We start from the raw sequence: 21415 nt of genomic DNA on the forward strand, positions 1-21415 counted from the left end.
GACTAGATGATTTAAATAAAATTTCAGAATACTAAGCAAGAAACAACTATTCTAAAATCTCTTATATTTCTGTAAAACCTACGAGCTTTGAAGTTTGCTTTCTCCTATCTGTCCATTGAGAAATGAGTAATTTTGCTCCATGCTCTTGTCTAAGCATAGCTACTTTAAACAATTTTAGCAGCTTTAACTGCAAGGTTAGAAATTACAGACCTGATTTATTAAAAATGCCTAATGTCTACGGACAGCTGAAGCCCCAAAGACCATTTAATCTTGGCTCTGCTCTGCTGATCAGGAGGAAGGACAGGTTCTCTGAATAAGGCCAAGAAGCTGTAGATTGTATAAACATCTTTTTTTGAGTGGAAAGAACTAAACTGCCTCATGGAAAGAATGAAATGAGTTCAAGCTATAGTGCTTTTAATCCTCCCTTCACTGTTGAAATGACATTAAAATTACTTAGGAGAGAATCATTTCCCACATTTCAATATCCACCAGAACAATTTTTTCCTCTAGCAAAATTCAAAGTAACGGTTGAGCTGAATTGAATTGAATCAGACTCCATTACGTAAAATGTGTAATTCCCGTGCAAAATTCTGTTACTTTGAAGCAGATGATTATTCCCATTTCCATTTCTGAAGTTGGATATTTACCCATTCTCAACCACTTAATCATTTTAGAGGACTCATTATATCCATATTTAATAATTAATGAATTAATATAATGTACGATAACTGCTCATAAAATAGGAACAAAAACTAAGATATGCTTGAATAATCCATAGCTAATTCTCCAAAATCAATTTTTTCTTAGGACAGACAGAATATTACCTTCAAAAATACCTGGCAGTAAGGAAGAATCAAAACACTCAAATAATTATACTTACAGTGTTTTGAGACTTTCTAGTCCTTTGAACATTTTGTGCCGAACACTTTCCAAGCGGTTGCTGGTGAGCAATAGTTCATTCACACCAGAGGCTCCATCAAATGCTCCTTCTTCAATATCTGTAATCTTGTTATTGCTCAGGTTTCTAATACACATTAATAAAAACAGAGAAGAATGTGTTTTCCTTTCTAAATACCCTGAATTAACTGTTAAATCCTGCATACTGCACACATTTAAAGACACTCAGAAGCCAATAAATAAATCAAGTTATTGTGAAAAGCAACAAATGTATCATTCAACTTCAAACCAATAAAAGCAAAATTATGTGGCCTTCTGACTGAAGAAGCAAAGATTTTTAAAGCAATCCTCATTTTTAAATAATAGCAATTACCCAGTCCATGCTGCTACCACACAAGAACATATTTTTATAATTCTGAATCTTGTCAGTAACTATATTTTTTCAGGACTCCAGTCTTTGTAGTGTTTTTAGATATATTAATAACAGAGTGATACTGTATGAGTACAACACAACTAACCACTCTGATTTCTTTATGTGGAGAGACAAATATAAGAAAAAAGTATAAACAGCAACATATGTAAATGAAATGTGTGAATGCAAACAGTACATGAAATGCTAATAATTTATGAAATTAGTTAGAAAGGAGGATTTTTAAGTAAGATAGTTCATTTATCCACAGTTTGCATGCAAATCAGATCAATATGTGGGAAAATGGCCTAAAATTCTGCCAAAATATTTGGTGTTTATGATTTTAGCTGAAATATGGAAATTACATCCCGAATGGGTACTATCTGTACTATATATACAAAAGCAAACATAATCAACAACACACATTTTCTTAAATACTTTTCATGTTACTCTCCCTTTGTTTCATATAACTATTTACACATAGTACAAAAGTATATATCTACACACTGAACAGTGCTGTAATACACTAGTGATGAAGCTGAAGATTTTATTTGATAAAATTGTAATACACTAGTGACTTTTAAAAAGCTCTTTAAAAACCTCAGACAATGTAAAATGAAGCTGAAGATTTTATTTGATAAAATTAATGGGAAGAAAATCAAACACTTTGATGCAACTTCTAGAATAGCATTTTAATAATTCAAAACAAGAAAGATACTATTTATTAGAACAAAAATTCATATGCTTACCAGAATGAACTGGTGCCTTTATCTAAGACATAGAAAACAAGGAGTTGTGGCTTAATCTTTAGTGCTGACTACTCTCTCAGCTGACTACAAGCTGAAATTTAACGTACACCTTGCCTGTGATGAAGGATACAATCACAGAATCATAGAATCAGCTAGGTTTGAAAGGACCTTTAAGATCATCAAATGCAACCATTTAACCCAGCACTGCAAAGTCCACCACAAAAACATGTCCCTAAGTCTGTTAAACCCCTCCAGGGATGGTGACTCCACCACTTCCAGGGCGGCCTGTTCCATTGCTTACAGCCCTTTCGATGAAGAAATATTTTCTAATATCCCATCTAAACTTCCCCTGCTGGAACTTGACATCATTTGCTCTCATCTTGTCACTTCTTACCTGGGAGAAGAGGCTGACCCCCACTTCACTACAACCTCCTTTCAGATAGCCATAGAGAGCAATAAGGTCCCCCTGAGCCTCCTTTTCTCCAGGCTAAATAACCCCAGTTGCCTAAGCTGCCCCTCCAACAGCTTTGCTGCTCTTCTCTGGACATGCTCCAACACCTCAATGTCTTTCTTGAAGTGAGGGGCCCAGAACTGGATACAGTACTCAAGGTGTGGCCTCTTCAGTGCTGAGTACAGAGACTCCACTAGACCTGCTGGCCACACTATTTCTGATACAGGCTAGGATGCTATTGGCCTTCTTGGCCAACTGGACACACTGTCGGCTCATGTCCAGCTGCTGTCAACCAGCACACTCCCAGGCTGTTTTCTGCTGGGCAGTTTTCCAGCCACTCATCCCCAAGCCTGTAGCACTGTATGGGGATGCTGTAACCCAAGAGCAGGACATGGAACTTGGCCTCATTGAACCTCATACCATAGGCCTCGCTCCATTGGTTCAGCCTCTGAAGGTCCTTCTACAGAGACTTCCCACCCTTCAGCAGATCAAGACTCCCAGCCAGCCTGGTGTCGTCTGCAAACTTGCTGAGGGTGCACTCAATCCCCTTATCCAGATAATCAATAAAGGTATTAAACAGGACTGGCCCCAATACTGAGCCCTGAGAAACATCAGCAGGATTTAACTCCATTCACCACCACTCTCTGGGCCCAGACATGCAGCTAGCCTTTTACCCAGTAAAATGTACACCCATCCACGCCATGAACAGCCAGTTTATCCAGCAGAGTGCTGTGGAAAAGTGTCAAAGGCTTTAGAAAAGTCTAAGTAGACAACATCCACAATCATCACTGTCATTTAGTGTCACAGTGGAGCTGTTCAGTTTTCTGTAAGGTGCTGTACAAGACTGGAAGCAAGAAACTCATTATTTCTCATCCCAGCTGGCTCATCCATGTCAAGCCCTTAGTTTCCTAAAATCTTATTTGCTTCTGGTGTAACCTGGATATAACATCACACACTTCACATAGATATTTTAAGGATTAATGTTGCATAACTAATCAATCTTGCAGTGCATACACATGCTTTATTACTGATAAACCATCAAATCAATGAAACCTTTAGGCCTCAATTTTTCAATGTCATCTGTGTAGAAAGACCTTTGCACCTGTTTTGAACCTCCAGAAGAAATATGACCTGCACAAAAACAGAGAAGAATGTGTTTTCTTTTCTAAATGCTCTCCAAGATTCTGCCATAGGCAGGGATCCCTTTCACTAGAACAGGTTACTCAGAGCCACATCCATCCTGGCCTTAAACACTTCCAGGGATGGGGCATCCACAACTTCTCTGGGCAACCTGTTCCAGTATCTCACCACCCTCACAGTAAAGAATTTATTCCTAATATTTAATCTAAACCTGCTTTCTTTAGTTTAAACCCATTCCCCCTTGTCCTGTCACTACATGCTCCTGTAAAAAGACCCTCTCCAGCTTTGTTTTATGCTCCCTTTAGATACTGCAAGGCCACAATTAGGTCACCCCAAAACCTTCTCTTTTGCAGGCTGAACAAACCCAGTTCTCAGATTTCCTTGTAGGTGAGGTACTTAATTCCTCTAATCATCCTGGTGGCCCTACTCTGGACTCACTCCAACAGATCAATGTCCTTCCTGTGCTGGGACCCCAAAGCTGAACACAGTACTCCAGGTGTGGTCTCACCAGAGCAGAGGCACAGAATCACCTTCCCCGACTTGCCAATCATGCATCTTTTGACGCAGCCCAGGATACATTTGGCTTTCTGGGCTGCACATGCACATTACTAGCTCATATCAAGACTCTCATCCATTGGTACCCCCAAGACCTTCTTGGCAGGGCTGCTTTCAGTCTGTTCATCCTCCATCTTGTTTTGATACTGGGGTTTGCCCTGATCAAGGTGCAGCACCTTGCACTTGGTCTTGTTAAACCTCATGAGATTGCCAGGGACTCACTTCTTCACCTTGCCCAGGTCCCTCTGGGTGGCATTCCATCCTTCAGGTGTGTCAGCCACACCACTCAACTTGGTGTCATCTGAAAACTTGCTGAGGGTGCATCCTTTGTCTATGTCATTGATGAAGACACTAAATAGCACTGGTCCCAATACAGACCCCTGAGGGACATACTTGTCACTGATGTCCATCTGGACTCTGAGACACTACCCTCTGGATGTGACCGCGCAGCCAATTTCTCATCCATCTAACAATCCACCCATTGAATTAATTAATCTCTCTCCAATGTAGAGAGAGAAAGATGTCGTCGGGGACCATGTCAAAGGCTTTGCAGAAGTTCAGATAAATGACATCTGTAGCACTTCCCTTGTCCACTGACATTTCATATTGATCTTTGATATTTCAGGGGTATGCTGTAGCTGTGAAAAGTGCTAATCTGAGATCCTTGAAGAATGAAGAAAACTGGGTTATTAAAACTGTACAGCACCAGAACACTGTTGTGCCAGACATTCCTATCTTCTCTTTTCCTAAAGTATCTCAGCCAAATCCAAAGTGGCAAGGTGTACTCAAGTGGAGAGGTCAAAAGCAAAGTTAATTTTTTGGTTTTACATTGATGGTTTGTTTTAGTTTTTAAAAAAATCTTTTAATCTAAAAAATCAGTTATAAGTATTTAAGTAATTGTGATCATGACAGCTGCTAGCAAGTCTCTGGATAAGGCTAACTATAGTTCAAGTAATAAATACTTTGCACCCTTGAGATTTTGGTCATGAGTAATTTAGTTTGGTACTAGTAGTTTAGTTTAAAGATCTCTTTGTTTTTTACAAATGGTAGTCACTTGGTGACTACAAAGCAGTGATCATTGAACAGATCTATTTTTACTTGCATTTTTTTTCCACTTACTATTTAAGTTTGGAGTTAATCCTGAAAAGATTGAGCACAGAGTCACTAAGTCTAACTAAATGATCCACCCTCAAATATGTCTTTTACATAAGCTAAATAAAAGCTTTTCATAGATTTATTTTTAGCAACAACTGCAACTGGTAAGATTATAAACTCCTCTTAGAACATTAACTGTGAACGTGGACTTACACGGATGAACTATCGAACCATTTTTTCTCAGTCATTTTAATTTTGATATTCCCCTCACCTAACGACAGTTTAATGAAGCACAGAATCAAAGGCATGTCTTGAATGTGCTGAAAGAGGCAAAATTGTCTGGATAGGGAGTAATACAGGAAGTTACAAAAGATTACTGGAATCTTTTTTAAGCAGCTTAAACTGCGAGCTCCCTGCTGTGGCTGCATAACAGACCAGCTGGCTGGATGCTGCCACGAAGGTGCCGGAGCTATACACCATGAGAAGTTGTTGCTGGCAGTGCCTAGTCCCATAGAGAAGAGCTGCCAACTCTGACCTACCTCAGTGATTAATTTAAACCAGTTCTTGATTTTCGATTAGAATATACTGAATGTTTTGTAGATAAAAGCTAAGAAAGGTGGAGAGACACAGCAAGGAGCTGAGACACTATCTGAATAGACAAGGTCACCAAAGTTGCACTTACATTTTACGCAGCTGAGGAAGTTTCTTAAAGATTCCAGTAGCTTCCAGGACTGAAAATTCGTTGTTATTTAGTCGCCTAAAAGAAATGACATCGATTTCAGAAAAAGAGTATTCAGGTATTGGTACAGAATATTCCACACTAACTGAACTTCTAATAAATGAATAAATAAACAATAAATGAATTCCTGTGAATGAACATTCTCATTCTTGTGAATGAACTTTCTCATTAAACTTAGGCATACATAAGCCGTTTTCAAAACCTGATCACAAAATATTATGCAACTAAAACTGCAGAGAAACACAAAATGATGTTTTTAATTTCTCAGATAAAAATGTAATTAAGGATTCCATGGCAATTTACAAATAAAAATTTGAAGTACATGTAAACCACTGAAGATTAGTTTTCTGTTCTTTAAAGGATACAGGTGGAGTCTGCCAGACATCTGGAGGTACTCACAGAACACTATTTACAGGAATGAAATAATTCCTCAGTGCTTCTTTTGAATAGGGAAGGAAACACACTGCATAGGTTTTCCCAAGAATTTAAAAACACTTCTCTCACCATGGTTTATCTTCATACCACTACAACTGGCACACATATACTAGCTGGAAACTTATCTTTCCTGAACAGGTATTAAGGTCATTCCAGCATAGTACACCTTTAGCAGTTGCTAGGTTAGGGGACCATCTATGTTTCAAAAAATATCTGTCTTGACCCAGTATTCCCTATTTCCTCTCTTGAAAAGAAAATGGAAATTATGAGTCCTAGAGCCTTTATATGTTTTAATGGAGCTATCTTATTAAGGAAAGAAGTCTGTCCAGCTTTGATTTAGAGATCTTAAATAGGAAGGAAGAGATATGACTGACAAGATCATTGTGAAATTAAATTCAGCATAGTTCTAAACACGGAATGCCTTTCAGAATTGCCTTATTGCAAGACAAGATTAAAAACCCCCTAAATTAAAAGCAAGCTGCATGTCCATCCTTCCTTCCTGTTCATTCTCAGTGATAGCCAGAAGGGAAATTAAGGTTGTAAATCTGAAGGTATAGATGTACAATAGTTTCAACTTGGAACCAAACTGAGAGAAGACAGGAGTTTTTTGGATATACACAAAACATTTGTGTACCACAAGAACATGAATTTCAAAGGATGTTACCACCTCTGAAAATCAGCTGAATGACTTCATGTGATTTTTCCAAGCAATCCACAGCCATCTTGAAAAGTGAAGCCCTTGACACAGCATTCCAGCTGATTATTTACTATTGTATGTAAGGTAAAATGATTATTTTATAAAAATTACATACTACACTCCTGTATGTACATCCCAAAATGAAATCTGCAGTACTGCTCAACAGCTCTCTTTCCTCTTTCATAAGTATGACACCACCATAGCCTTTTATCTTAAACTACTTGCTGGTTATTCCTCAATCTTCTATATGTGGTGCTCATTAGTCTTACCTAGTGTCATATGTAGACTTTTAATTTGAATTTTATTTAAATGAGTCTTAGTTTACTATCAATATTAGTGACCAATTTTAAGAATTTTCCATGTGTTTTGAAGATTTTCAGGGTTTGAGAAATTTCTCCATATTCCTATATGATGGAAAAGAAGCATAGGTTGAATCACTGTATTGCATTTAGTTAAAACTGCAGCACAAATCATATCCTCTCTCTAACCTTGTGTATATGGTGACATTGCACATTAGGCATCATGACTGAGGGTATATCCACAAATAAGGGGGCATCAAGATGACATATTATGGATTTGTGGTCAGAGGAATGACCACATGGATCACCATCATTTCTACAGCTGAAGATCACTGGCTTTGGATCTGGAATTGTTAAATACTCGGGCAAGAATTTTACATTATGTTATCATGGTAAGTGATTCCACACACAAAGGAACCAACATTATTATTACAGATGACTGGAAAGTTAGCAGACCTGGTGGGATCTCCCTTCTGGATCTTAATATCATTACTTTTTGTGCCCACTGCTCTTCACTGGTAAAGACAGTAATGATAGTTGTTACCTAGCAATCACTGGACCTTGAAAATGATGTTCAAATTACTTCTATCTGGTTAATTCAAAGTACTGAAATCTCATTCTCAAAATAAAAAAAGTAAACAAAGGAGCATTTGATGATGATGTCTACATATTCTGTGTGTCTGATTTATGTGATGCTTTTTGCTGTTTTAGTAACACAGTAGATAAGATATTTGCCTGTTTTGGTACAATAACCAAACCTTTCTGGAAGGCTATTTACTGCAATGATAGTCATGCTCTCCAAAACTCTCTTGTTAGAAAATCAGCTATTGTAAAATCATTACAAAAATTCAAACATATAAGACTGCAATAGTTTTTATTTAGCATTCCTCCTGAGGACTCTGGTTGGAGTGATTTATCAAATATTTCCTGAATTTTCCTATCTATTAGAATGCTGTCTGAAAAATACTTTATTTCTGGGGTGCAATTACAGACTTGTACTTTATCTCAAATCCTTCACTGGCAGATTAGACAGATCTTTCACTGGTTTTCTGAAAGACTGTGAGCAAGCAACAATATAGAAAGTTAGAACAGCAAATGGCTTATTTATACATTTTTTCACCATTTACAGTTAAGCATCTGTCTTGAACTATATTATTACTTTCAGCTATTTTAAAAAACAACTATTTTGAAGAAATCGGGATTTTTATGTGATATTATTACTGTTGCAATCTACAAAATTGGTACTTTTTTCCTCACTTTTGATCTTCATTTCCAAGCTGACAGTCAGCCTCAAATACCACCCTGCAGAAATTAATCTAGCCTTCCTCATCACTGTTATAGAAGCAACAATGTCATTTGATTCTAACAAGTATCTTTATCTCAAATTTGGTGGGTAAAAACAAAAATAAAGGCTAACTAGCTGCTATTCTCATATATACCAGTAAATATTGTGAACTGGAAATCAGAGTGGCTGTAGAATTAGACTGGGAAGTCCCAAGAGGAGCAAGAAAGACCAGAAATAACAGAAGGAAACAGGAAAAAGAACCATAACTTTTGCATCAGTGAGGCAAATACCAAAAGACTGTATTTGGCTAGAGCAAATGGATTTTTAGTGGAAGTAAAAAAAATGCAGAAATAATTTCTCTATCCTCTCTAGAATATTTGCTAGGCTGTTGAAATTTTTATTACATCAAATGACTTGAAGAACAATCTGTACAGCCTATCAAGTAGAAGGCTGTATAATGACATTGTTACAGTTTAACATCATCTTAACTTGGATAAAGTGCTGGACAGAAAAGGGCTCTTTAATGGTGAAAAATATAAAGGAAGCAATGATAGAAACTGAAGAGGGGCAGATTCCATCTCAAAGTATATGTTCACATTTTAAAAGATTTTAACAAAAGTGAAAGATGATGATTAACTTCTGTAACAGTCTCAGGGAAATTCTGGGTTTATAATTCACTGATACCTTCAAACAAGACTGGATGTTTTCTGAAAGAAGCTCTGTAAGTAAACATAAATTATGCTTTAGTCTAAAAATGGGTTTTTGACTGAAGTTTGAGCATTGAGGATATACATCAGATGAGACTTCATTATTTAATTGTTCTTTCTGAATTTAATAGGTAGGAATCATAATTATAGAAAGAAAACACTTGACAATTTATCTCCCACATGTAAATAAATAAATATGAAAGACATCAATTAAAATGTTAAATTAAGATTATTATTTCTTCAGAGCAGAGAAAAGTAAATATGAAAATCAAGTCAGTGCACACTTGTCCCTTCAAGAACACCATTTCTGATCTCTTGGGTCAGTAATTATCATTTCTACAAGCATTACTTTATGATCTCCTCTTACACTTCAACCTCTTACCCTATCCTATCAGTTTTTATCCTTAAATTCAAGCAATTTTATCTCAAAATATAGGATAGCATAAAACATATTTATTCCTACCCAAGAATATATCCATTTTTTTCTTCTCTGATGCTTCTTTATGAACAGTAAATCAACACCATGAATGTAGCCAAAAGCTGAGCTTTACTTTTTCCACATATGCCACTTTTTCAATTGCATTTGTCATCATTCTGGGCTTAGCTAGAATTACCAGTCAGATTTGTAATAAGAACATGTCATGGTTTAACCCCAGCTAGCAGTCAAGCTCCATGCAGCTACTCATTCACTCCCCCACCAGTAGGATCAGGGGGAGAACCAGAAGGGCAAAAGCTAGAAAACTTATGGTTTGAGATAAGGACAATTTAATAGGAAAAGCAAAAGCCACTCACACAAACAAAGCAAAGCAACATGACTCAAAACATCCCCCTTTCCTTCTTCTTCCCCCCACTTTATATACTGAGCATAATGTCATATGGTGTGAAATACCCTTTTGGTCAGTTTGGGTCACCTGTCCCAGCTGTGTCTCCTCCCAACTTCCCAAGAACACTCAGCCTCCTCACCAGTGAGGCAGTACAAAAAGCAGAAAAGGCCTTGGCTCTGTGTAAGCTCTGCTCAGCAATAACAAGAATATCTTTATACCATCAACTCTGTGTTCAGCACAAATCCCAAACATAACCCCATATTAGCCACTGTGAAGAAAATTAACTATCCCAGCCAAAACCAGCACAAGAACATGACTAAGTTCAACTCCTCCTAGCTCAGAGACAGACAAAAAGCTCCATCTATGTTTTTAAAACATTTCAGTTTTAAATTCCTTTTCCTGCCCACATATTCAAAATACTTGACAATAGTCTCAATACTTCATACCTTCATTGTCACACTGTTGCTTTGATGCCAGCTGTAGACGGATTGTCTTTTAAGACATGTGCCATCCTGTTGCTCATCTAACCCCTGTGGGTCACAACTTGATCACAGTACTGGGTCACAACTTGATCACAGTACTCCTGTCTCCGCTTTACTACACCAAATCATCAAACCTCTCTTTTGTCCCTCAACATTCTACCTTGTTCTTTAAACTGAATCTCCCAGGAAAAATAGCTATTTCCTCTTGTCTTTGCTCTGCAATGACAGCCACTTTCATCTACCTTTCTGCTGATCCTTCAAGCATCTCTGCATTCCCTTTCATACTATGCTTTGCACATGGGAAAACCTTGTAAAGCTGTCTTAATTTTATCTTTCACTCCCTCCTTGAAGACCACTTCAGCTGTAATGCCTACAAATCATTCCCATATGGCATTTATTAAGCAAGTAATAATCTGTGACTTCTTTTCTGCTCATCTCTGTTCATTACATTATTATCTCATCTTCTTAACCCAACTCTGTCCTGTTTGTCTGCTTTATCTTCCTCTTGTCTCCTGCCTGACACACGTAATGTGTGCTTTGCATAAGAAGAGTCAACTCTATCTTCTTAAACATTTTTTTAAGACAGACCCCTCTGGTTAGTGGATATACTACTTTCTCTTGTAGCTGAAGTTAAAAGCAATATAAACCCCACTACCTTTCAAAAAAATCCAAGTGGGTTGTTCAGGTCCTGGAGAGCTAGAAACCTAGAATAGTTACCTTATTTATCATGGGGTTTTAAGGCTACACGGTACTGAAATGCTGCACAAATAATTTTTATGAATATTTAGTCCTTTGAAGTGCACCACAGAGGTCACATTTTTGTTGTTAAAAAAGCATAAAGCTGTGGTGTTATATTTGAAAGTTTTAGTTAGTTTTTCCATAAGCAAATAATGCTTTATTATGGGTTCAACTTACAACTCTGCAGTATACTGGGGGATGTGATCAGGAATTTTGTTGAGTTTCTGATTGGAGCAGTCCACTGTGGTCCCTTCACAGCGACATTTCTCAGGGCAAGCCAAATCTGCAAAGCAGTCTCCACTTAATTTGGATCTGTAATCTTCAGTGCCTGTGGAAGAGTCAAGCCAAAACACAGATACTAAGTCAATAAAGTATAAGATTTGCATCTTGTGAGAAGGTTGAAAAGATGTCTGCAATGCAGATAACGGGCAACTTGGGAAATGCATGATAAACTTTGTGATACTGAACAGACACAAGGGCTTCAAGAGAGGGTTAAATATAGGGACTTAAGATATGCTGGAAAAAGAAACTGTGACCAACTTCACATAACAGGATAACATTAACTTGAGCTTTTCACAGCTGTACTTTCTGCTGATTATGTTGTCAGCCAATCTAGCCTTGTTTATAGCTAATCACACAAATGCCACTGATTCTTTAAGAATTTATTTTCTTTCTCTTTATCAAGAACAAATAGATCCTGAATGCCACCTTTTCTCTGGTTACAAATTTGCATTGTTGACTGGACATCATTAACCTCTCTGATTTTTTATTTTTTAGTAGTCCCGATACTCCACATCATCTCAACACATAAGATTGAAAGCCCTGTTTTCAGCTTTAATTTAAAAAATGTGTGATCCTGACTTAAGCCTCAGCAGCTTGCCATGCTGTAGAAAGCTGCGCGACGTTCCATGGTGCTTGACAGAACCATGTTTTACTCATACCTCACAACCACATGGTTAGATCAAGCACAACAGAAAATCTCGCTACATTATCAAAACTGCATCCATTAGGCCAAGGATAAGGAGCAAGGGAAAAGAGGAAGGAGTAGGTGTAAGTTACAGAAGCAATTGAAGTTTAATACTTGCTTACATGACATGGCATTCTTATTATTGAATGTCCAGTGCCACAGTAACAGTATCACTGTCACAGATTAAATAAAAATTCCAAAAAAAAATGAACCACATTGAAAGTTTCCTCCACCATTTCCCAGAGTCAGTCAAAGAAAACATCCTAAACATATCAGGAAAAAACATCCAGTAAGGAACTGAGGGTGGGTGACAAAGAAAACAAAGAGAAGCTGAAAGGACCTGTGGGTTCTTCTCGGACAAAGGTGAAAAGACTGAGACTAGTAGAAGGTGCATCAGGGCTGGGAGGTACACTGTGATTTAGCTCAGACACTGAACTTTACTTACAGCCAAAATGGTGAACTCCTGCAAAAGTAAAGATAGCCAAGAAGGAAAGAAAGACAGAGTAATCCCAATTAAGACAAAACCATGAACTAAACTCTCATGTTCTCTACTCAACTTCAGTTTGATTAGAAGATGGTACTAAGGGGTATGCTCTTCAGCAGAGAGAAAGAATAATTCATTTTAAGTGGCATTTAAAAATGAAGATTGGGGTTTATTACAGATTTCATAAAGGATGATGATGATGATGATGCCTCCCATGAATTATTCTTCACTATTTTGAATGTAAAAGTTGCTTCCTTAACATAAATACATGCTATGCCACTTAAAACCTCAGTAAACCAAACAAACAGGAGAAACAGATTCCTTAGGGGAGAAAAAAAACCCTACCAACAGTCATCACATATTATGCTATCTAGCATTTGTAAATGTCTTAATAACACATATGATATAACTACATGGAGTACTTCTATGAGCTGGCAGATAAATGGTGTTTTGTCAAATTAATGACTTAATACTTGTGTAACCTTTAGTCTTCCAAAAGATTAGAATGAAATTCTACCAGTGTCTGCAGAGCAAGATCTCCCAACAACATATTTAAGACAAATCTAAATAAATCTATTTTTTAAGAACTGCTAAGATTATTAATTGAAGTATAACTAAAGTATAAAGAAGTGTTTTTAGCACTTTTAAATACCTCAAAACTAAGACTACAATAAGTTTCTTTTTGCTCCTGCATCCAGAGTACATCACTGTTAGCAGTTTGAAGTAAACAGCTAAAATATTCAGGGGCAAGGCCTTTAACAACTGAAATACTTTTAGGCACCATCTTCCTGATTGAAATACAAAGCACAGAAGCTGTATTTCAAGAGGAAAGTCTGTAGCACTTTTTGATGAATTTAGATCTTTTTCTTCCTTTATTTTTTTTCCCCCCCAAGGAATAGTGTTTTTGAGAGGGTAAAAAACCAAATCTAAACTGCATGTGTGGCCATATTATAAACAGGCTGTGAAGAAATTTGCTGGCATGAAAACACTTCTAACTTGGAGACAAAAGTTGTGCTGGCAAGGTTGAGTAGAAGTCACTCTGTGGCAGGAATACAGCTGTTCTACTCATTAAGGAATTGAGTGGTACTACAGGTTTGAGAAATTGAATCCCCCTCTGTTTTATGCTGCTTTAAAACACATTTTCGCGGCTGCCAGTGCTGACAAATTGCTGCCTGATTCTGTATTTCATTTTGTCTTTTCTTCATATGCAAATCAACATATGAGTGTGAGGGCATGAAGGGCTTCACATGATTGCTGTAAATTTATGTGATACATCACACGGCATTTGGAGAAGAGCTGTTAAACATAGCGTCTTAGGAGACTAAGATGACTGCAGAATGACAATATACCTGTAGTACTTGAAAGAACAAGTGCACTGGTGTCATAATCAATTATTGTAGATATTTTTCTCGATATTAAACTATGCTAGAAAACCTTGGTTTCAAATCACATACTGTAATTCATCAATAGATGCATTATTCCCTTGTTTATTTTGTCAATAATTTATAACCTATAATGAACATAATGTAAGTAGATAATTTTTTTTAATTAAGAAATCAGTGCACACACTGACAATATGAACATAATGTGAGTAGATTTTTTTTTTATTAAGAAATCAGTGCACACACTGACAAGCAAGGTAAAATAAAGAAAGATACATATTTCAAAGAGCTAGGGCCAACATCAGTAAATCTTTTATAAAAATACCATAAGACATATTGTAGCTTAAAGCAGTGTGCAAATTGCTGGTTCACCCCAACTGTAAAGTTGCATTTTCTTTAATGGAAAGCATTTCTGATTCACTGTATGCATGTGACCACAGAATGCCTCCAACGAAGAATATCACCTTTCTTTTCCAAGCATTCCACTGTGATTTCCTAAGCACAAGGAGGGTGAGCAAGCAGTAGCTGCAGCCAGCATAGAGCATGAAAGCAAGGCAAGAAAATGTCCATTTGCAAAATGCTTGGTTTTGTAAAGTTGTGCTAGCTCTTTGATGGCAGCATGGTTTCCTGTGTTTAAAAACAGCTCAGGAGCTACATTTTAAAAACAGGAGTGGCAGAAAGGCAAGGGACAAGGTAAGTAAAGGTGTAACTTGAAATATGAACTACCAGGTGCAACCTTCTAAATAATTTAAGTATAGGTATAATTTTGGCAGGTTGTGTGCAAATTTGTGAGACAAAAAAGGTAAATGGAGCTGCATGCTAAGCTCTTATATTCAGAAACAGAACTACTAGTATTCTACAAAGGAAAGCTATGTGTAGCTACAGGTATTGACTAATGTTAATAGACATGCATCAGTTTCCTAAAAGCTATAACAAACTGCTTTTGGGGGAAAAGGGAGAGAATATCTGCAGTTAGTCAATCTTACTGCAAAGCCAAACCTACCTGGAATGAAATATTGTTCTTTAGCTAAATAAAGAGAAAAAAAAATAGAAGATGCACCTGAATGTCAGCAAGCAAAGAATGAGTTTTATTAGATTAAGTATGGACTGCAGTTAACTACAGATAATTAAGTGAAAAAATGTGTATTCACAACGAGAGCTGATAAACAACAAAGTGTGAATAGTCATAAATGTATCCGGAACAGGGATAACAAACAGTTTTCATCTGGTTTTTGCACTTGAGACTGAATACATTGTAGAATGTGAAATGCACCTGGAACAGCTGGATACCATATGACAAAAGTTAGGATTTAAAGAAATGTAAGTAGGAAATGGAATAAGATTAGAAAAAGAAAACAGTAAATTTCCGTATGAGGTAAGCTCCCTGTATAAAATGAATCTGTCATGTTTCCATATTTAGCTTAGAAATTTTTAGATCTTTCACATATTCCAGAGCCTCGTGGAAATTTTACAAAATGATTTATGTTGGGGATACTTGTAGTGAATAACTTTAGCATTTCATTCTGAACTTTTATATATTGCATTTATTTTCTTAGATTTAATGCTACTCAGAAATAGTGCCAAATTTCTTAACTAAAGTAATGTTCCGTGATCCAACAGTCTATGACTTCCATGATTTTCTCCCCTTCAGTCAAAGAACTAAAAAAGATTCTGCAATGCTTAATAATTCCATAGAGAGCCAGCTGCCTTCATTAGAACTTCTGCAACCACTTTTTCTTTTTTCTTCCCAATAAAAGAAAAATAGCAGCTGAACTAAGAAAATTACCTGAGCAGCGGAATTTCTTGCTTTTGATCTGGCCGATCCTTTTGTTTGCCAGACGGCGGGGGCTGGTGCAACGGGCACCACTGGTCTCAATGGGGTTTGTGTGCAGATAATCCGCCAGCCACTTCAGATGGCAGTCACAGATAAATGGGTTCTGAGCCAAATGCCTTTCATGAAGAGAAAAACCAATAATTTCACACATTATTCCCCTTTGGTCTCCGCAGTTCCCAGTGTTTTGACTGCATTGTAGAATATGAAGTCATACGAAAGAAAACCATAAACAAGAGGATACATACAAGGTCTGAATCGCTCGTAGGGGGGAGAAGGTGCCTTTTGCAATGGTCTGAAGCTTGTTGTCATACAAAGAAAGAAGATTCAAGTTGTGGAGATCTTGAAAGGCATCAACTCGTAGGCAATTGATCTTGTTGGCATTCAATAATCTGTTTAATGGGAGAGTTATAAAATTGAAAGAATTTGCTCCATGTCACAGCTTCAGCCTTTTTCACAAATAATTCTTTGTGCATCTTTGTAACCAGAACATGAGATGTAGTAACAAATAATAATTAACAGTGACATTAGGCATTTCAGTGAATTGAAATAACTTATTTAGGCATCTGAAATTATTCCTAAATATTTGCACCTTCGAGTTGAAATCTGTAGGTTTATTCAGCTAAAATCACATTTCTCCTATGTGCTGGTTGAATGCATGTGGTATTAGTTGGTGCAAAGAAACAAGCTTAAAAATCAAGTATATGCAAGGAAAACTAGCTCCTTTTGCCAAATAAATACACAAACAAGAAAGGAACTGAACACTGTGTTCATTAGCTGGAAGAGATGTGCAGTGGCACTTTTAATTATATGTTACTAATCAGCATGCTGCCACATTAACAGAGTTGTAGTAAAAACTGGTGGCATGGAATATATCCAAATCTGTCTTGGATCCTTTTTCCTCTCCATCTTCAAAGGGAACCTTTTCTTCCCTGTACCTCCCAGACTTTTAATGTTAAAACAAACAAGCCAATCTAAATCAACTCCTTTTGAAGAGAAAACAAACAAACAAACAAAAGTCATTCAACTAGATGCATTTTTATTACCAAATATCTTTTTTTCCCATTTCCAGCCAAAAAGAGAATGAAATGGTGGATTTGAAATGCTCTGCTAAAAAGTTTCACAACACATGAAGAAATTTACTTAGACTGAAATGTACTGTCTATATAATTCATATTGAGCTACGGACATTTTTTCAATACAGCAGTTTGGAAAGGTCTCTTCCCTTTTTTCCTTTCCTTTTATAACTAAAATATCTTCAAAGGAAAACAGGCTGCATCCCCCCCCATCCCCTCCTGACTACTACACTGCTTTGCGACTAAAATAATCCAAAATACAAACCTCTAGGTGGTGCTGGAACTTGCATTTTCTCTGTATCTATTTACTGTTTTGCCATCTTCAGCGAGTTGCCAATAATAGGCATTTTGCCAACCAGTACAGTGTAAATTCTGGACATTAAATCATTCTAAACAAGCGGGAAGAAGTTTTAAATTCTTTAAGAAGGCTCTTTAACTCAATAAGTCAGATATTCTGGGACAAGTTCTTCCAAAACCACCATGGCCTATACCTCAAATTTGTTTTACACTGTGCAACTACTGCACAACCTCTTCTGCTAAATGTTGACAATATTTGATAAACACATCACCACGGCATTCTTTATTCCAGTTAATACTGGAATTAATCTAAATCTAAAGAGCGATGGTTTATAAAATTACACGTGGAAATTTCCAAAGTGTTAAATGAAATAGCAGCTGGAGTTCACAGAGTCAAAGAATTGTACAGTGACAGCAAACATTAAAAGCCATCAATGAAACTGTGGTGCAATGCTGTTCTTCCATGGGTACAACTAGAAATACGATTAAATAGCTTTTCCACTATGTGTTTGCTCTTTATAAAACACACAAACCTTCCTTCTATGGTTCCCATGCAACTTTATACATGCTATTTGCTCTTTAGAGGGCAAATCAGTATTGTATCTTATGTATTTTATCTTTAGAAATTCCACACATGAGAATAATTTCATTTTAATCATTTTAGGCTGAGTCATTTACTGAGATATGATCACATTTGTGGACAAACGGCAAGCTGACCTACAACAGTCTTGACTCCTTTGGCTTTTACTATGTTCAGATCTTACATATAGGATTTCCTGCCAGTTCTTCAGGCATAAAACTCTCATCACGTTTATGCTTTTGAATGATCCCAAAATAGAATAAATATTTCAAAAATACTCACAGCAATTGCAGAGAAAAGAGTCCTTCAAATAGGCCCTTTGGAAGTTCTGTAATTTTATTGCCATAGAGGACTCTGTACCAGGAAATAAAGCAAACAAAGTCACCATTATGAAGGGTATACGCTATGGGATTTTGACTTTCAAAATTAAGACATTTCCATCCTCCTGAAGAGAATTTCATAGCAACCATTTGATATTTGCAATATCTTTGTGGTCTTGTGAGGCAGCAGGATCACACATTTTCCCAAAAGGTGTGTAGCCCAAAGAGCTCTCTGCAGAACCAGCACCTCACTGCTCACAGCCTTACCAAGGGACCTTGGTAAGTGGATTTGCTATTTGTAAGAACAACTAACTGGGGAATACGAGACATGTTTGATTCTATTCAACTCTTTGGCATGAACATATTTATAAAATCTCCATACATTATTAGTGTCCAGTTGTGACAAAAAGCCCAAATAATTTCACTATGAGAATATAAGAAATTTGCTTCCATTTTTACAGGTCAGATACCTACAGTGAATTGAGTGAACGTAAACCCTGGAAAGCATCTGGAGCTGCTTCAGAGATCTGGTTATTGCTCAGGTCACTGAAATGAATGAAATTTGATTCAATTAATTCAAGCTATTTTCAAAACAGCAAACATTAAGATAATACGTAACTAGAATTAGGCATGGACAGGAGAGAGAAATTAAAATATTTACATGAGACACTGCCAAAAAAAATTAACATAGACCCACTAAAATTGCCAGTACACGGCAACAAAATGCATAGTTAAAAATAGACCTTTCAAATGCTTGAAAATAAATGACAAAAATATTTACTTTTCCTAATTGCTTAAGTACATTTTATGAAGAATTCTCTGCTCACTGTGGCCACAGGACTACACAGTCTGAAAGATATTCTGAAATAACAGTGGCTTATCCTCATTAATTATTTTTAATGGAATTTTCACTACAATAACATATTGCTTCTATGCAGAACCATACGAAATAATTTCAATATTTTGTAAAACCCCAGTTATTATTAATATGACAAAGATGCTATATGGTCTTAAAAATCAGGCTGCCATATCAGTTAACCTTCCAGCAAACTTTCCTAAGTGCTCACACATTGACTGCATTTCCTCTGCATGACCTTGACTTGTTTTTTATCTTTCTATATAGATATATGCATATGTTTGTATACACTTACATGAAAATAAAAGCTTAAATCTAAATTATTTGGTACTTACATTCTTCGAAGCTTTTTATATGGGGAGAAAGCTCCAGGAGGTATGACCTTGATGGAATTTTGCTCTAACCGTCTGCAAAAGAATAGCAACAATGTAAAAGTACAAACCTCAAGCCAAACAGGGATCTAAACTGGTAAGAAAGTAGATGGCATAGACTTCAACAAAGAAGGCTGCTTTTGCTTTCTTTTTCAGTATAATTTTTATAGTGAGAAAAAAGTTAATTTAATTTCAGTTTTCATTAAAAAAACCCTCAACCAGCCAAGCCTTTTATCCTATATCGAGCAATGTTGTCAAATAAAACCAATCTTGATTTTGTATCTAAAGAAAACTTATTTTCCAAGCACACAAGATTTTTCTAAAGTCTAAGGTAGGATTGTTATTAAAAATTTCAAAGTTGATTTGGTGTCAAATGACTACCTATATATTATTCACCTATAGCAATTTTCACAGTAAGTTTTCTTCAGAAATGTCTAAAGATTTCCATGAGTTAAAAACTGAGATATGCAAACCATAGGAAAGGGGAGAGGAGAGTTCCTACAGAACAAATAACATATGTTGCTACCTGCAGTAAGGCAAATAGCACATTTTTAAAGATGTACACAATTTCCTTCGATACAGTACATAAAACATTTTCTTTAAGACATACCAGGATTGCACAGCCACACTTCTAACTTCTTTAAACAAGTATTTTAATCTAAAATTGTAGTTTATGTTACTGGCCACACTTGCTTTGTCTGTATAGTGACTGTGACTGAAACTTGCCATACTGCAAAGTGTGAATTTGCTGATGGAAACAGTTTTCCAAGACGTTTTTGAACTTCCAGGGCTTTGCATATGGGAAATCTATGCTGACTCAGACCTATGGCCCACTTGCCAACAAGTCAAAACAGATTCAGCAATAAGCACATTTAAAATAGAAGCTACTTCTTCACACACATATTTCATGGTTACGGCAGTGCAAAAATTTCTGTTATGTAGACATAAGGAAAGAAACGATTATACTAAAAAGTCCAACAAGAAAACGTGGGATTATTCAAACTACATAACCTGCTTGTTAGATAAGCTTTCTATTTGCCTCTTTCATGCAGAGGTATCAACTCTTAGTATGATCTAAGTATATAAAGACAATCCAAAATATTTATTTCATAAAAGGAATAAAAATTCTGTAAATTAAAACACTATTTTTAATTACAGGGATATCGACTCAGAATCTAAGGTGAAATAGCTTTTTTAAATCTAGATGCAGGAATATTAGCCTGGATTTTTTTCCCCTTTTATCCTTGTCCTATCACCTGTGTTCTGTTTCACTGTTGTTTGGATAGAGACATACGAGTGTCTACATGTGCAGTGTAACTAATAAGCTCATATACTTTGAGGAAGCCTTTCCAAAAAACTATTTTTACAAAAATTCATTATTTTTGTGAAGTTTCTCAAGAGATGCTGTGATAGCTGAACTGAAGAAAGATTTCTTTGCTGCCTTCATTAAGTTTTGTTTGGATAGAGATATTTATATATTTTTTTTAATACACAAAATCTCTTTAGTCTGATCATGCTTTACCTTAACAGAATTTGTTCTTGAATGGCCTATAAAGAAGCCAATAGAAAAAACAACAACTCAAAAGCTCCAGAAAAATCTTCCTGACACACAGAAAATCACACCTCAGCAGAGCTGTTTTAGACAGGGTTCTTGTTTTAAAAATGCCCTTAACTAGGAAAATGTTGCTACCTTGCTACAGATTTCAGGTATATTTTAAACACTGCAGGCAATCCCATGGCACAGAACTA

At 36.4% G+C, this 21415-nt stretch overlaps 1 protein-coding gene across 1 annotated transcript in view; it reads right to left on the reverse strand.

Moving 5' to 3' along the window:
• SLIT2 (slit homolog 2 (Drosophila)) overlaps nucleotides 1-21415 on the reverse strand; it is a gene marked incomplete at both ends in the record, with an annotated part of 87111 nt that overhangs the window by 32929 nt on the left and 32767 nt on the right. The window contains 9 exons of the mRNA XM_009079172.1: nucleotides 881-1024; nucleotides 5979-6053; nucleotides 11680-11830; nucleotides 15339-15362; nucleotides 16122-16285; nucleotides 16415-16558; nucleotides 18402-18473; nucleotides 18914-18985; nucleotides 19631-19702. Coding sequence (XP_009077420.1) covers nucleotides 881-1024; nucleotides 5979-6053; nucleotides 11680-11830; nucleotides 15339-15362; nucleotides 16122-16285; nucleotides 16415-16558; nucleotides 18402-18473; nucleotides 18914-18985; nucleotides 19631-19702 — 918 coding nt within the window. The remainder of the gene's footprint in view (nucleotides 1-880; nucleotides 1025-5978; nucleotides 6054-11679; nucleotides 11831-15338; nucleotides 15363-16121; nucleotides 16286-16414; nucleotides 16559-18401; nucleotides 18474-18913; nucleotides 18986-19630; nucleotides 19703-21415) is intronic.

This window comes from Acanthisitta chloris, unplaced genomic scaffold (assembly GCF_000695815.1).
Source record: "Acanthisitta chloris isolate BGI_N310 unplaced genomic scaffold, ASM69581v1 scaffold1527, whole genome shotgun sequence".
Classification (NCBI taxonomy): domain Eukaryota; kingdom Metazoa; phylum Chordata; class Aves; order Passeriformes; family Acanthisittidae; genus Acanthisitta; species Acanthisitta chloris.